Genomic DNA, 15761 nt, shown 5'->3' with positions numbered 1-15761 from the left:
ATATAATTTTGTTTTTCTGAAGAACCCTGAATTATATACTTGTTATGGATTATTTTATTTTACCACTTTTTAAAAAGGAACACTCCTTGGAAGGAAAGTAGCCACTATTTCTACACAGTCTCAGGGAATGTTTATAGATGTGTGTGCTTATGTCGAGACCCCAAGAATCCATAGTGTCACCGGCAGTCAACGTATGGAGGCTATAATTTTGTTTTTCTGAAGAACCCTGAATTATATACTTGTTATGGATTATTTTATTTTACCACTTTTTAAAAAGGAACACTCCTTGGAAGGAAAGTAGCCACTATTTCTACACAGTCTCAGGGAATGTTTATAGATGTGTGTGCTTATGTCGAGACCCCAAGAATCCATAGTGTCACCGGCAGTCAACGTATGGAGGCTTTGCTGGGGTCTCTTCAAGACTCCATGGGATGCATAGGAATCAAAGTTTAATGTTCTTCCCAGCCTACTGAGTAGCACCAACATGGGCCCCAGTGCGCTCTGGTTCACCTCAAGTTTTGAAACACACACACACACACACACGCGCACACACACGATACCAAGGAAACTCCAGACCAGCTCAAATTCACCAGTATAGTGTCTGTGCTTGTGCTTACCCCACACTGAACAGTCTCATTCCTAGTACCAGCAGCCACAATACTAATTATTGTCCAGGACCCATTGGCAGGGCAACAATCATTAACAAAATTTAGATTAAGAAAATGTAGAATTAACACACAGTTGTTCATATGGGACTTCGTTGATAAGGGATCATTGTTTTGACTGAATTTTAATTCAGATTTTATTTCAAATGGACTGCATGATGTACAGATGTGGCAAGAAGGGTCAAAAAGTGAGCCATTTATCCATGTGAGTTGGAAACTCACAACAGAATAATTTATACTACAGTGGCATTTATGGCATGGCAAGTTCAGTTAAACCATGATTCCTGGGGCTTATCAGATATACCCAGATTGATGTTTTATCAGAGATTTGAGCACCCCTCGACCAGGTCAAGCTGACAATTAACAATGGCGCTCAGCAAAAATCCAGGCTTTGTGGTCCCTCCAGAACACCTGTTTTGTTTCCTCCAAAAACTCAGAATTGTACTCTACCAAGTATCTCAGGCCTGTTTGGAGATGTCAGCATCATCCCGTCATTAGAGATAGTTCCTGCTCTTCCCAAGAGGCAGTGAATGCCACTTACCTGAAGAAGGACTTACTCAAAATTGATCTCTGTCCAAGCAGCAGCTAAATCTGCTAGAAAGTCCAAGTAATCACAAATATCAGCACATTTGGCTGTTTATAAACAGAAATGATCTGCTTCACAGTATGTCTTTGGGGGGTATAGTTTCTTTACAGGATCAGTAATTTCTAGAGTCCAACTGAATGGAAATTATATAAAGCATTAGATTGAAAATCACATGAATGAGGTACAAAGTAGTTTCTTGAAGACATACAAATAAAGAGTGATGGAGTTCAATTTATTGTTATTGTACAATATATACAAAGGAAAATGGGGAAAAATAAATGCTTTTTAGTTCACAGCATTTTATAAATCCTATCTATTATAAAAGCCTTTGAAGACATAAATTCATCATCAGAAATGTGAGAGTAAATAAAGATGGCAAATTTTCCAATTCCAGGCTTAATGTATAAGGCTTGAGTTTATGCAGGCTTTATTTTTTTAAACCACCAGCTTCTCTGCTATTAGTTTTTTAAGTAACTGTATCATTGTGGGGGCAAAGGATTGAAGGCAAGGCCTTGTGCATACTAAGCAAGAGCTTTACCACTGGCTAAAATCCTTTTAAATTTTATTTTATTTTGAAACAGCGTCTTGCTAAGTTGCTCAGGTTGGCCTTGAATTTGAGATCTTCCTGCCTCAGCCTCCAGAGTAGGTGGGATTACAGATGTGTGCCACCAAGACTGGCTCCATATAACCATGCACACTATACTTCCAAGCTTTGAGTAGTGTGTAGAATTATGCAGTCAGCAAAGGCATTAAACAAAACAAAAACCACTGTTATAGTGTTGTATAATGTTCTGTCTTACACCTAAAATGAAATTACTTTCCCAACTTCACATAGCAATTTCTTGTCAGAATAGCAACTAGACTTTGTGTTTCTTGTCCTGGATTGAAAATGAATCACATAAATTACTGTCCATCTGCAAACAGACTCTTTTTAACTATCCCTCGATGTGTAATTTACAAACATAATTTCACTTAGCCATTACAGTAATCCTAAATGTTAGGTATTATTACAGGTGAAGGAATTAAAACTCACTTTGTTTAGATGTCTTAAAATTACACATGAAGTAAGTGACCCCATCACAACTGCAATGATGGTGCATGAGAACAAAGGCCATGCACTTTTCCCATTAAAACACATTAAGCCCTGCCTGCTTAGAAGAGAATCTTGAATTATAAATACCAATATTCAGCATGAGCATATAGTGTTAAGAGTCCTTTCACTTTGCTTAGAATAGTCAATCTAACTACTCACAATTTCCCTATTTTCTATGAAATCTTGCAAACAGCTTACATGTATATCTTACTAAATAATCGTTACATCTCTTTAATTGTGTCTTTGGTGGCTCAGTGCCCAACTCTGCTCATCACTGAGGCTAGAAAGATGAAAAAAAGTCTAATCACACACTCATACTTTAAAGTGCCATGTCAACAATTCACCTGTGTCCATATACATGTCACTTTTAATTTGAATAAGGGCAAAGCACAGCTATTGTGTGTATATAAGCAGTGAAGAGTCTGGCCGATGCCAATGTCTGTATACATCTGAGTTCACTGTATACAGTCCGTTCACTGAGCACTTAACTAACAACTAATTTATACCATGCACGGTGGCAGAGCATGGAACAAATGAAATCATCTCATGGAGTTGCAGTGGAAAATACAGTATAAAAATAAAACACATTACATATAAATGTGTGGATGGTGATATATAATTATATACACACATATAATATTAGTTTTGCAAAGAAGTGGTACTAGGAAACACGAAGCAGGTTGTATGCAAAAGTAGAAGGTGTTAGAGATAGTTTAGAATGGCAATACAAATAAATGCTGAAGAATATCAGTTACGTATTTTATGGTCAGCCATTTGAGGGCAAGATTTTTCTCTCTTTTCACTGAGTTTAAGGCAGTAAGATTGCAGTTCATTTAAAATGGACCAATGATAATCTGTGTAATACCCTTTGAAAAACAGTACATTAAGTTTGCCCAAAAGTACAAAGCTGTGGATTTTTACATTTGTGAATTTAATATTGAAGAACCTGAGTAAAGATGCCAAATCCATCTGAGAAGTCATTGCACCTAGCAGCTAAAATATCTCCGCTGTACCATTTTATTTCATCAACTTATGAGAAAACAGTTTTATGAAGATACTAGGCATTACTATGCAATTAAAATTGGTTCTGAAACTAGCTTTAATCTATTTTTCCTAGCCTTATTTTTCTGTTGGTGATAAACTTCAAAGACATTAAGTCTGGGGTATTAAATTTTAATGCTGGAACTCAGTCCTCACAATAAAATGTGAGCAGCATTGGTAAACTGAACAAAACAAAGAAAATTCAGACAAGAAAAAAAGCTGCAATAAAATATTCCTCTTCTGAAAAAGGCATTTTGATTCTTTAAAGGTAAAGTCACTGAATTTAATCTTTGCTTTTTATATCGTCTTATGTTATTTTGGTTTTAGATGATTATTGACAAAGTTAATCTTTTCTTAGAAATTCTGCATTGTGATGAAAGGACTCAGGAGCAAGCATATTCTTACACAGAGTTTAAGGATATAGAGCATCTTGATGATTTCAATAGTTGTCTCTGAGTTTCATCTGAATTAATCTCTAGAATATAGCATATTGAGCTATACCACTTTATACCATTTAATATACCATTAATATACCATTTTGAATGAAACACCTTATATCAAACTGAAAGAATATGTAAAAATATTAAAGGATAAAAGTTCTTCGTTTTGGTCCACACCTGTGAAAATTAAATCACACTTTTAGTTTTCTCACCCAATTCAGAAAAATGAAACCTTCATCCACCTAATGCAAGCAGAGACTAGTGCAAAATTTAGGACTGTGAATTGTTGGTCAAATCCTGAACAGACAAAACTCTGCGCAGCTTAAGAGACCTGATGGTGTCCCTGCTTGGGGAGACAAGGCTCCAGGCATTGTGTTTACGTAGACACTGGCAGCAGAGGAAACACTGACAGTGTGACAGCTCATCTGTTGCAAAGCCATCCACTTTTTTTAGGGTATGGAGAAACCGCAAGTCAAATCTTTTTTAATTTTAGATACAAATATAGAACATTTATACTGTAATTATTTGCATGGCAATATTTTCCCTTGGTAAGCACCTTTGAAAGCAATAGTAATGTCTTGAGACCCATGTGAAAGAATTGTCCCCTTTATAAACAGAGCTGGTAATTCACAAGATAATTCACATTACTCTTACGATTATTTGAAGGCTAGATTAGGAATTTTATAAATTTGGGTGTTAATTAAAATTGCAGAAAAACATTTAAGCTACAAAGATGAATATTTTTAAGTTGCAAATGTTTAAATTATTTTAAACAACACACAAAAATTGCATATCGATAATATAAAAAGCACCATAGAATAAATATTTTGCAGAAATATTAGGACCTTTTACATGCAGAATGCTAGCTCATAGGAGTACTTCAGTCCTTTTGGGGAACTTGAGGAAAAAAACATAAATAATTGCAGGAATCATTTAATATTTCTTAAGGTTAAAATAGATAATTTGATATCTGTGTATCACTGTCACCTTAATAGTAGAGATAACAAGTCACAGGCTCAGAATTCAGGGCAGAATGAAGCAACTATGCTAATCTTAGGGTAACACTGAACACGTTAGTCTCTTCTGCCACCCTCACCCTCACGGAAAATCAATCCACCCTTTTCCCAAACACAGCTCTTCTGGCTCTGAAACTTCCTCATGCCTCGCTAATGTGCAGACAGACCCATGCGCTAACCTCCTGAGCCATCGGTGGCGCTGGTGAGACTCTTCATGTCTTCACAGCTATGTGTATCCCATTTAGATGTAATCCTCTAACACTTCAACCATTCTCAAAACCCAAAGAAAACAAAAAGAACCCGAGAAAGGCCAGGCCTGTTAGTCCGAACTCACCCAGGCAGCCGAACAGACGTGAACAGCCTGAACGCTGGACAGACGTGCACAACCATGCACGTCATTGCTACAGTGAGATCTTTCCTTCAACCTCCCAGGAGCCAACAGCCCCACTTGGCAATTTTTCCAGATCCTTTTAGTCAGATCTCTCCTGTTTACCACAGATATCATTTCCAAACTTTTAGAAACTATTTTCAAACCTCCTGCTTCATTATCTCCAAGGTCTTCTTACGTCCTTTCTGTCTTAGAAGATAATCTTACTTCCCGCTTCTCCAAGAGAGAACAATTTATTTTCAAACTATTCTGTTAGCCTCTTAACACGAAACATGAACACTTGCTTCTAAACGTAGCGTTCTCTCCTTCCCCCTCTTTCGTCATTCTGGAAAATGACATCCACTATGCTTAACATTAATAATTCCACCTAATTCTGGATTTAATTTTCTTTTTTTTAATGGGTTTATATCAGTGCTAAACATTCTTCATTTCTGCCTCCCTCTGGCTTGGGCTGTGAGTGTTCAAATATTCTCCAGTCTCTTCTGTTCTAAGAATTCTCCCTTTCATCTTTGCAAAACTAGTTAATTATCACCTGTTTTCTTCATCCTTCTTTTTACTTTTCTATTGTTGCTATTTAAAAATATGGTATTGCCATTCTACTGAGATTTTTCTTATTAAAGACAACCAACTGCATCTGTTGATATACTGGGCATGGCTCTAGGTCAGAGATGGCGAACCTTTTAGCATTTTCAGTGATAACAAACAGCCAGCTGCAGCACCATATGCCATAGGTTCACCACCACTGTTCTAGATGTTCACATTATTAGCTCATCTAGATTAGGTCAGCATAACCTTTGCATCCAAATCTGACAAAAAGAAGGTCAGGCAGCCCTTACCATAAATATCAGTGTAAAAACTTTAAGCAGGATGACAGCAAATCAAATAATTTTATATAAACAAATATATATACAATTAATTGTATATAAAAATAATATATTTCCTAGGCCTAGTTGGAGCTTCTGTAATCTGATCAAAGTTAATAAAAGGAAAATTAAAAAAACTTATATTCTTAGTATAATATTGAAATTTTTTTTCTTTGAGATTGCTAACAATCCAAAGATGCTTAAAACCACCATTCTCCCTCATTATTGCCCTAAGATGAAATAATAGGACCACAATAGGAGAAATAAAAATGCTCATGTTTTCTTGGTTATGGGGGATAAATCTTAGACCTTCACACTGAGCTATATATCAGCCCTTTAAAAAAAAAAAGTTTTTAGTTTGAGACAAGGTGTAATTGGCTAAGTTGCCTAGGCTGGGTTCAGACTTGTGATCCTCTTACCTCAGCCTCTCAAAAAAAATAAAAATCTAACTGTGGATAAGATAACAATTTTTAGTAAATGTGCAAGAATCTTCACCTAAGATTTTTAAATTAAAGTGGTAAACAAGATAGCTGGATATAAAATATTGGTTATTTGCATATATTACAAATAAAATAAAAATTTTAAAAGTAACTTTTGATAGTCACTGAATATGAAGATATTCATGAATATAAAGTAAATGAACAAAAAAACTCAAATTAAATAAAAATATGGATGTATAATAAAAATACATACAGGCAGAAAGAAGATACAAATGACTATATACCACATTATCTGTTTATATGAACATCCAGACCAAGGAAACTATCTCTGTTGTTAAAAAAGCAGTGATTTTTCTAGGTGATAGAAATCTTCTATAATTTGATCTGGATTATGAAAGCAGTTATTGAAAGCACATTATAAAGCTGTTATTGAAAATCACTATAACAAAATTGTCTTTGTATTTCAATGAAACAAACATGATACTACATTGAATCCTGAAATTTTCCTCTTTTCTCACCCCATATATTAAAAATTCCAGCTAGAAAAAAGACAAACTAAAAGACAAAACTATAAATGTGTTGGAAGATAACTGACAACATATTTTTTTAACTATGAGGACAGGAAATGATTTCTTCAGTAACAAAAACTATCAATAATCATATAGGTAAGAGGCTGGGAACTTAACTCAGTGGTTTTGCCTCTTGCATCCCAAAAGATAGGTCCCAAGTTCGATGCCCGGTACCAAACAAACATCATCATCATCATCATCATCATCATCATCATCATCATCAAGTAGAAAATTAATAATTCTACTAAATTTAAAGTGTTATAAAGGTATGAATATAAAATCTTGAGACAGGAAAGCACTAGTGTTCAATAATTATATCTACCTAGATCTGTTTATCTCTTAAAATAAACAAATTTATTTTTCTCCTCCAAATGGCCAAAAAACTTGAATGGGTAACTCATTAAAAAAGAAATCTGAACATCCAGAAAATACAGGAAAAGTTTTAAGAGTTTTACTATAATCACAGAAAAGCAAATTGAACCTACAAGGTTATACTATAACAGCAGAAATTAATAAAAAATTTAGAAGTCTGACAAATCCATGATTTGAATAGAACATGAGACTCCTGGACAGAACAAACAAATAAACAAACAAAGAATGTTTAAATAAAAGAGCATATATATCCAAGAGGCTATACTCAAGAATGATTGCAACCACATTGCTTGTAGTAGTGTAAAAATGGAAACTAAATTGTGACACATTTGTATATCAGAAAACAGAAATTAATAAACTACATCAATGATGAATGATATAGACATACTTTTGAACAGAAGCAAGAAAAATAATGCATGCAACACCGACTTAATTGATAGGCTGAAATATAGGCAAAACAAATAAAGGTGCAAACATAGGTGATAAAACTATATTTAGAAAGTAATAAACAGATTATGATAAAATTTTTATGATAAGATTATACCATGAGAAGAGAGGTTAGAGTGGCAGGTAATCAGAGAAAAGCACAGGAGGGTGTGTAAGATTTTTCAATATGTCCTATTTCTCAACCCTAGTGGTGCATGTTTCTTTTAAAACAATTCACTAAACCATCTTGTGCTCTACACAGTTTTATATATTTTTGCTATTTTTTACTATAAAGTAAAATTTAAAACGCATAAAGATAGGTTCAACTCACTATAAATTTATGTACTGGAAAGTCTTTATTGTTGATACTAGCAGCTCCTGTATTCATTTTGTGTAGGTTTTTTTGCATCTTCCACGCACCTATTGGTGAGCTACTAACGTCAGCTGCATATGGTTAGATGTGTATAGTTACAAGCTCTTCTGCTAACTCAATTACCTTGGGTTTCCCCCACCAAAAGTATATAAAAATGGCAAATCCAAAGTATAGAAAAGTCACTCTTCTAAGGGTTCTTCTATTTCTCCTTCAGAAAGATATTGTCCTAGTATTTCATGAAATATCCTTTATTGGTACTTACCTATTTTTTTTTTTTTGGTACCAGGACTCGACCTCAGGACCTTGCACTTGTGAGGCAGGCAGCAGAACCACTGAGCTAAATCCCTGGCCCCCAATACTTACCTATTTCTTATATATGATCTGTACTACACAGCAAGAGCTAATTTCCCGGGAGTATTTTCTGCTTATTAATGACATGCAAAGAAGGTAAAATGTTATGATATCACATTCTATAGTATACTTTCTGTCCTATTATATGAAGTTTATCCAAGCTCTTATTCTGTTTTTGTACATGTTACTATTCAAAAAGTATCTAGGCATAGTATAAATATTAAATTAACTGCTTTATGAAAATTATAATAAATAAAAGATAATACCAGTTGACTAGGTGCACATCGTATTACTTTTTCTTCCTTTAAACTATTCTAAGACCGAGAGAATTTATGGCCCTATTCTTCTGGCAATTGTGCAAGATCATTTCAGTGCCTAATTTCCACTCTTTCACTGCCTCCCTCCCTGCCTTTCCACTACAGTGTGAACTTCAGTGCACCACAATCACATTACACAGCGAGCAATCAAGACAAAACATAAATTGCATAATAAAAAAACATATTTATAAGTGGGTCTTGGCTTACTTTGCGGACACCTCTGCCAAGCTCCTCTCCATAATTGGTTCCAAGAATTTCAAAATGGACATTGGGATTACCTCCATTTTCTCCAAATTCTAGCTCTCCAGTCAAGCCATTAACTCCACCCTAAAAGAGAGAACAGATAGTCCTGTAAAAATTTCCAAAAAAAGCAAAAAGAAAAAAAGAAAGGAAACAAGAGGAAGTCCTTGAAACTCTCCATCTATAAAATAAACATTTCAAGTATGCAATTATTAACAGATTATTTTAAAGAAGTAAACCACATAAACAAGAGTACAGTTGAAAGTAATCTTGGAAATCACTTAAGCCTATCTCAACCACTTGCCATACAGTCAGGGAAACAGGCCCAAGAGTCTAATAACTGCTCACAACGACACAGCACATGTTGCTGCTCAGACTAAATTCCAGGCTAGAGGTTTTGCGGCCTTGCCTGTGGCTTGCCTGAAAACATTAGTTAAAACACAAATGCTTGTGGTGAGCATCTAAATCTACTCTGGAGACAAATTTTGATACAATAGTTTGTTATTTTCCATTCAGATTTGATCTAAAAACAAAAATTTTTTTTTTTTTGGTACTGGGAACCTAACTCTGGACCTTGCCCCTGCGAGGCAGGTGGCGGAACCACTGAGCTATATCCCTGGCCCTTGATCTAAAATTATGCCCCCAAACCTTAAAACCACTGTTTTTTAAATTATTGAAGATCCAGTTTCCTTTTCTGTAAGTATTTTCCAAATCACAACAATAACGTACTATGTACCTCAAAAAGCTAGAAGACTTTTGAATGTTTTTATCATAAATGACAAATGTTTGAGGAAATAGATATGTTTAACCTGATTTAAACGTTATACAGTATTTAAAGCAAAACATCACAAGATGCCCCATTATTATGTACAAATTTAGTTTTTTTTTAATGTATCAGTTAAGAAAATAGACAATAAAATTGTAAATATGAGCTGAATATGCTAATGCATGTCTGTAATCCCAGAACTCTGGAGGCTGAGAATTGCCATGAGTTCAAGGCCAGCCTGAACTACACACTGAGACCCTGTTTTAAAAAAAAAGTATATCTATATATATATAGATGTGTATACATCTATATACATCTAGATATATATATATCTATATATATCTATATAGATATATATAGATATATATATATGTATATATAGAGAGAGCTAAATTAGGCTTGAAAACCATTTTTCCTCCTTACTGATAGTGCTAGCTTTGAGAATCACTGGGAATTTCCAAGCTGGATCTTTCATTCAACATGACAGATGTTTGTTTCCCCAACAGATGGCAATGTAGGTCAGACTTCTTTCTTGTTTGCCATTCTCTTCTCACTTTGGTTTATCAGACTTCATATCATTTCGGACTTTGCAAATCAACACCACATTCTGAGTCATTTCAAAGTTAAAGTCTGTCTGACTAAGAATTTTGGCCTAATAATGACATAAATTTAGAGAAGAAATTCTCTCAGTTTGTAACTTGCTCCCATCATCCTCTAACACCTATTTCGCCATGCCTTCTGGGCTTGCATGTGATGCTAGGTTCACAAAAAAATTTAAAGAAGCCATTATGGATTGATGTTTCAGTACTTTAACCATACCTTGCAATATTTAATCCATTTCGTTTCACAGTAGTTATAATTAACCAAATTAATCCTCCTATATATTTCTTTTTCTTTTTTTTTTTTTTTGAGACAGGGTCTCACTGTGTAGTTGAGACTGACCTGGAACTCACTATGTAGCCCAGGCTGGTCTCTAACTCACAGCGATCCTCCTGCCTCAGCCTCCCAAGTGCTGGGATTACAGGCGTGCGCCACCACGCCTAGCTAATCCTCCTATATTTTTAATCAATTTCATTATCCAGTTTTGTTGATAACAAAATAAATTGACCTTGATGCCTGTGCCCCTTTCATATTCAATGTAGCAATCAAACGAAGAGGTCACACTTCCTGGATTGCACCAGTAGCATCAGAGCTCCTAGCTCTGCAAATCTGGTTGTCACCTAATTTCTCAGTGCCTGAAATTCTACTTGTGTTAAATGAGAAAGATAATAATACTTAGTCATCAGATGATAATTATGATGATAGCATATTATAGGTAAAGAATACAGAAGGGGAGGGGAAAGAAAATAAGGGAAAAGAAAAAATGTGAGAAAAGGAAAAAATGGAAACAAACTCTTTGTAAATAGGGGAAGGTGGAGAGTGTAAAGGGAGGGCAGGGACAAGGGGAAAAAATGAGACCCAAGACCTGTCATTTAAAGGTACAAGATCCCAATAATGAATGTAACTGTACTGTATCCTTAAAAAGTACCAATAAACTTAATAAAAAAGAATACAGAAGAGTGATTGAAATGTTGAGATGTTATTTACTTTTTTATGAGTACATGTTTGCAGTATATAATGCTTATATTCATTATGGGTAGGTTATTTACTATTCTTATCATCATTACCTGTATTTTAATTTTATTTTTTTATATTTGAGGCTTTTTGATTTTACAAATTGCAGGCATAGTATTACTTTTTTCATTTAAAGTTTATTTGTTTTGCAAAAATTCATTATGTGCATGAATATTTAGATGGCTATGGAAGTTTTTTTGTAAATATCAACTCAGTTGTATCTCATTCATTACTCCTTGGGGAGAAAAGTGTTAAAGCAGATCTCAGATCTGTTCACTCCTTGTTACAATATGTACTAGGTGTATATGGGGTAAGTAGGTCTAAAGTCCCTGTGGACTATAACTGCAGGTACACAGGGTAGTAATATTTACTAAGAGGAAGAGTCTTTTTGTATAGAAAGTCCTTAGCAGGCTACACCAGGATAAGGTATTACTGTCATAAATCAGCCTAGGACCTATGGTTTGTGGCTCTCTGGAAGTATCCAGAAGCTTTATGTTTTCTAGAATAAGAATTGAGATGTTTCTTAATATACATGCTTGTTACTTTGAAAAGTCAACCTGCAAAGCCTTCTTTGGAAATGGAATGTGCACATCCAATATGGAAAAGATGGACCTCACTAACCGTGTTAAATGTGTTATACTCTCTTCCCTTTGTCTGTACTCCTCACTTGCCTGTATCTGCAATTCATGAAACATATCCAATTTGCAAAAATAAATTCCAACCCTTGTGAAGCATCACTCAAGGTTTTGGAGATTGAGTTAAGAAGAGTGGATTTTATTAGTACTTATCTCCAAAAGGTAAAAACTGCAGGAGGTTGGCTGGCAAATGCAGTTTATTCTACTACATGTAAATTCAAACTACTGAAACCTAGGGTTCTTTTTGTAAGAGCTTTTGTTGTCCTCAGTCACACATACCTTAATAATATATCTTAATTACATCAGAGTCATAACTGTTTGCTTTAGTACTTTATTTGTGGGGGAAAGGAAAGGACTGTATATTGAAAAATACTATACTCTGAAAATTTTAAATGTTTCAATACTGGCTTGTCTTCTGCTGCTTTCTTATTTCTTATTCTAAATTATGACTCACATGGCCACCATGGGCCAGGTCTTCGTCCCTAGCTAATATTCAGAACTGAGTGACTCAGGGAACTTACAGAGCACAAGGTACAAAAACAATAAAGCAGGGACTTTTGCATTTAGTTTGCTGCAGCCTTTGCTTACCTCGTTCACCTTTTGTCTTTGTAATTTATCTTCTTTATGCTATATTCTTAATGAGCTGTCGGCTGGGTAATCAGTGAAACCTGCCCTCATGGAGGTGTCAGGGATGCTGGAGAGGTCGACATTTTAAGTAAATAAACCCTCTAAGGGAAACCCTAGTTTATCTCACCCGGATTTAACCTCTCTGATTTCTGATCACTTTAGAAAACTCCAGTGTTTTTGAGATTTTTTGTTTAGTTTTGTTTTTTTACATATCCTTGGATTAACCTTGAAAACAGAGCTGTGGCAAAAATGTATGCTGGTCAGGTGGTAATGACTAGTCATTATCTTTGAGTACACATGGGAGTATTTTTTTTTATCTCTGGGTGATGCAGCACATTCCACACAAAATAAGCTAATGAGACATTGACGGGCTGAATAACACACACACATAATTTCCAAATGTCCTCTAAATTTGACAGGAAACATTGCTGCCAGAGCAAACCTTTTGACAAATACCAAATACATTAGTTTGGACTTTATCCTATTCATTTGATATAAAATACCAGTGGGCACCAAATGTGGAGTGCAAGGAGAAGAAAAATAAAAAAGGGAAAACCAAAAGTTGGGGATAATTTATCACAAAAGACAGATAATAAGTTTCTTAAAGGCAAAGGTTTGTTATTCATATGGAAAAAATATTGGAAAAAAGTGGAAAATGCTTACTAAGACTTTATTTCACTCTGTTTATAAGGTTGAAGGATCTTTTCCTATACAGTAAAACATTGGACTATGAGAAACTCGTTTTGTGAGTGTGCTGTAAGATAAGCAAATGTTTCCAATAAATTTTAACTTGATAAATGAGTGATGTTTTTCAATACCAGTAATGCATGATGCTGAAAGTCACATGATCACAACTGAGTCATTCCTTCTCCTTTCCTCTCCTCTCTTCTCTTCTCCTGGCCCTTCCCCTCCTCCCCCCTCTCTCCTCCTCCTCCTCTTCCTCTCTCTCCCTCTCCCTCTCTCCCTCTCCCTGTGTCCCCCCCCCACTCTTTCCTGGATTGGATTATGGGTGATCTTTTCCCAACAGCAAGACATTATTCAGAAGATCTCATTTGAAGAGAAAGAGAAAAAGTAGAGGAATTGCTCAATTCAAATGTGATTAGAGGCATGAAAATGTGGGAAACAGTGCAAAATTTTGTAGAAAATCACCACCCGAAAAAGGCTGCAGTTGTGCAAGGGATAAATCAGTTTAACCACATTGCAGGCACCTTTCTGTGAAATCCTCAAAAGGAGGCAAAAGTGAGTGTCAGTGCATAGTTTCCTTGTTAAAGTTCCATGAAAAGAAAAAGGTTTAATTGAGCTGATAGATAGCAGTCACTGTATTAGCCACAGTGAAAGTCTTCGTATATAATGACCCTCCTCTCTCTTGTCTCCCTCACACCAGCCATGAAAGCTTACAAAGGTAAGTGTGGGTTAATTCAGTATGTTTTATACTTTGTATTTTCTTGATCATTTTTTATTATATAACGGTATTTTAATCACTTTTATACGAACATTTTTGGGCTACACAGTGAAAGTTCTATAATTAAAAGTAGGCTGTCTATGCTGCCTGGGCACGACACCAATCCACTGTCTATGAAGAAGAAGATACACAGTTCTCTTCTAGTTAAGTTAATTTCTAGATGCTCCAGGGAAGTGGTTTTCAACTACGACCCTCTGAAGGGACTGTGGTGGTGGACGTCTCTGGCACTCCTTCCCCACCTTCCAGAGGAGCTCAGCTTCTATGGATTTTACTTACTGAGTTAAAACAGTTTGAAAGCTTGCTCTAGGTTATGTAATATCAACACATTATCACATGCACCATAAAATTTCCTTCCTAAAATTTGTGTAAGTCAGTGTACCTCTGAAAAATTACTGAAAAATCACCCCTAAAGAGCTGTATTAAAATTTAGGTATGGCTTATATAATTTTAACACACGCTGTTTACTCCCATGGTCACAGTTTTCTTTAGCCAAGTGATTTTGACAGGAATGTAAAAAAAAAAAAAAAAACCAAAAACCAACCCATCTACGAACAATAAAAATGATAAATGGTATAGAATGAAGAAGACCAAATTAGAGGTCAAAAAATTAGATATTTAACCCTGATTACTTGTGTAACCCTTCCTAAGTTATTTAACTTGTCTGAGGCTCAGTTATCTGTACATCAAATTGGTTTAGATTAACTTAATCGTACCTTGCTTGACCAAGATTTATGAGTTCTTCATAAAAATAAAAATTTAATAGTAAAAATAATAAAATAAAATTGTATACTTTCCTCACGATTTTTTTAAATCTCACCTCATGCAATACTTGTGATACAACTGATAATGTATTACTTAAGACTTTTTATTAAATTAAAGCAGTAGTTATCATTAAAATCATAAAGGACTGGAAGTAGAAGCTGGTATGTTAGCCAAGAAAAGTATTTAAAAAAAACCCCAAATGATTAAAATCAAAGTGATAACAAAAATTTTTTTAGAATGATGCCAACATCTGTTTGCAAACACCAGAGAATAAGCTATGAAGAAACAAGTGAGAACCAGTGCTACCAGTATTTGTTTCAAAAGCTTACCAGATCAATCAAAAAATGTATTAAATGTCAATGATGTAAGTACCTATAATAACAATTTTGAAAATATAGTGGAAACATATTCCATTCATCATAGCATGAACACACACACAAACACACAAGGTCTTGTAAAATTTAAGAACAAGTAACAGTTGAAATATGCGTACAGAACATGACAAATCACTCAGGAGGGTTATAAAAAAATGACAAATATACTATGTTTATAGATGGGAAGACTCCATATTTTTTAATTATATATTTTTCAAAAATATTCTATAAAATCCATGTAGATGACCAAAGCATGAAGTTGCCGTGATGAGAAAAACAGTCACTGAGAATCAGCCTCTCATTTTTGAAAGTAAAAGAACAATAAAAGGGAATCTTATGCT

General features: G+C 34.9%; 1 protein-coding gene across 1 annotated transcript in view; it reads right to left on the bottom strand.

Moving 5' to 3' along the window:
• Grid2 (glutamate ionotropic receptor delta type subunit 2) overlaps positions 1–15761 on the bottom strand; it is a 405281-nt gene that overhangs the window by 211568 nt on the left and 177952 nt on the right. The window contains exon 7 of the mRNA XM_033757758.1: positions 9148–9267. Coding sequence (XP_033613649.1) covers positions 9148–9267 — 120 coding nt within the window. The remainder of the gene's footprint in view (positions 1–9147; positions 9268–15761) is intronic.

This window comes from Fukomys damarensis, unplaced genomic scaffold (genome assembly GCF_012274545.1).
Source record: "Fukomys damarensis isolate Sample0158 unplaced genomic scaffold, DMR_v1.0_HiC HiC_scaffold_32, whole genome shotgun sequence".
NCBI classification, from domain to species: Eukaryota; Metazoa; Chordata; class Mammalia; order Rodentia; family Bathyergidae; genus Fukomys; species Fukomys damarensis.
Note: the sequence above shows the minus strand (reverse complement) of the source record. Positions and strands in the feature narration are given on the sequence as shown.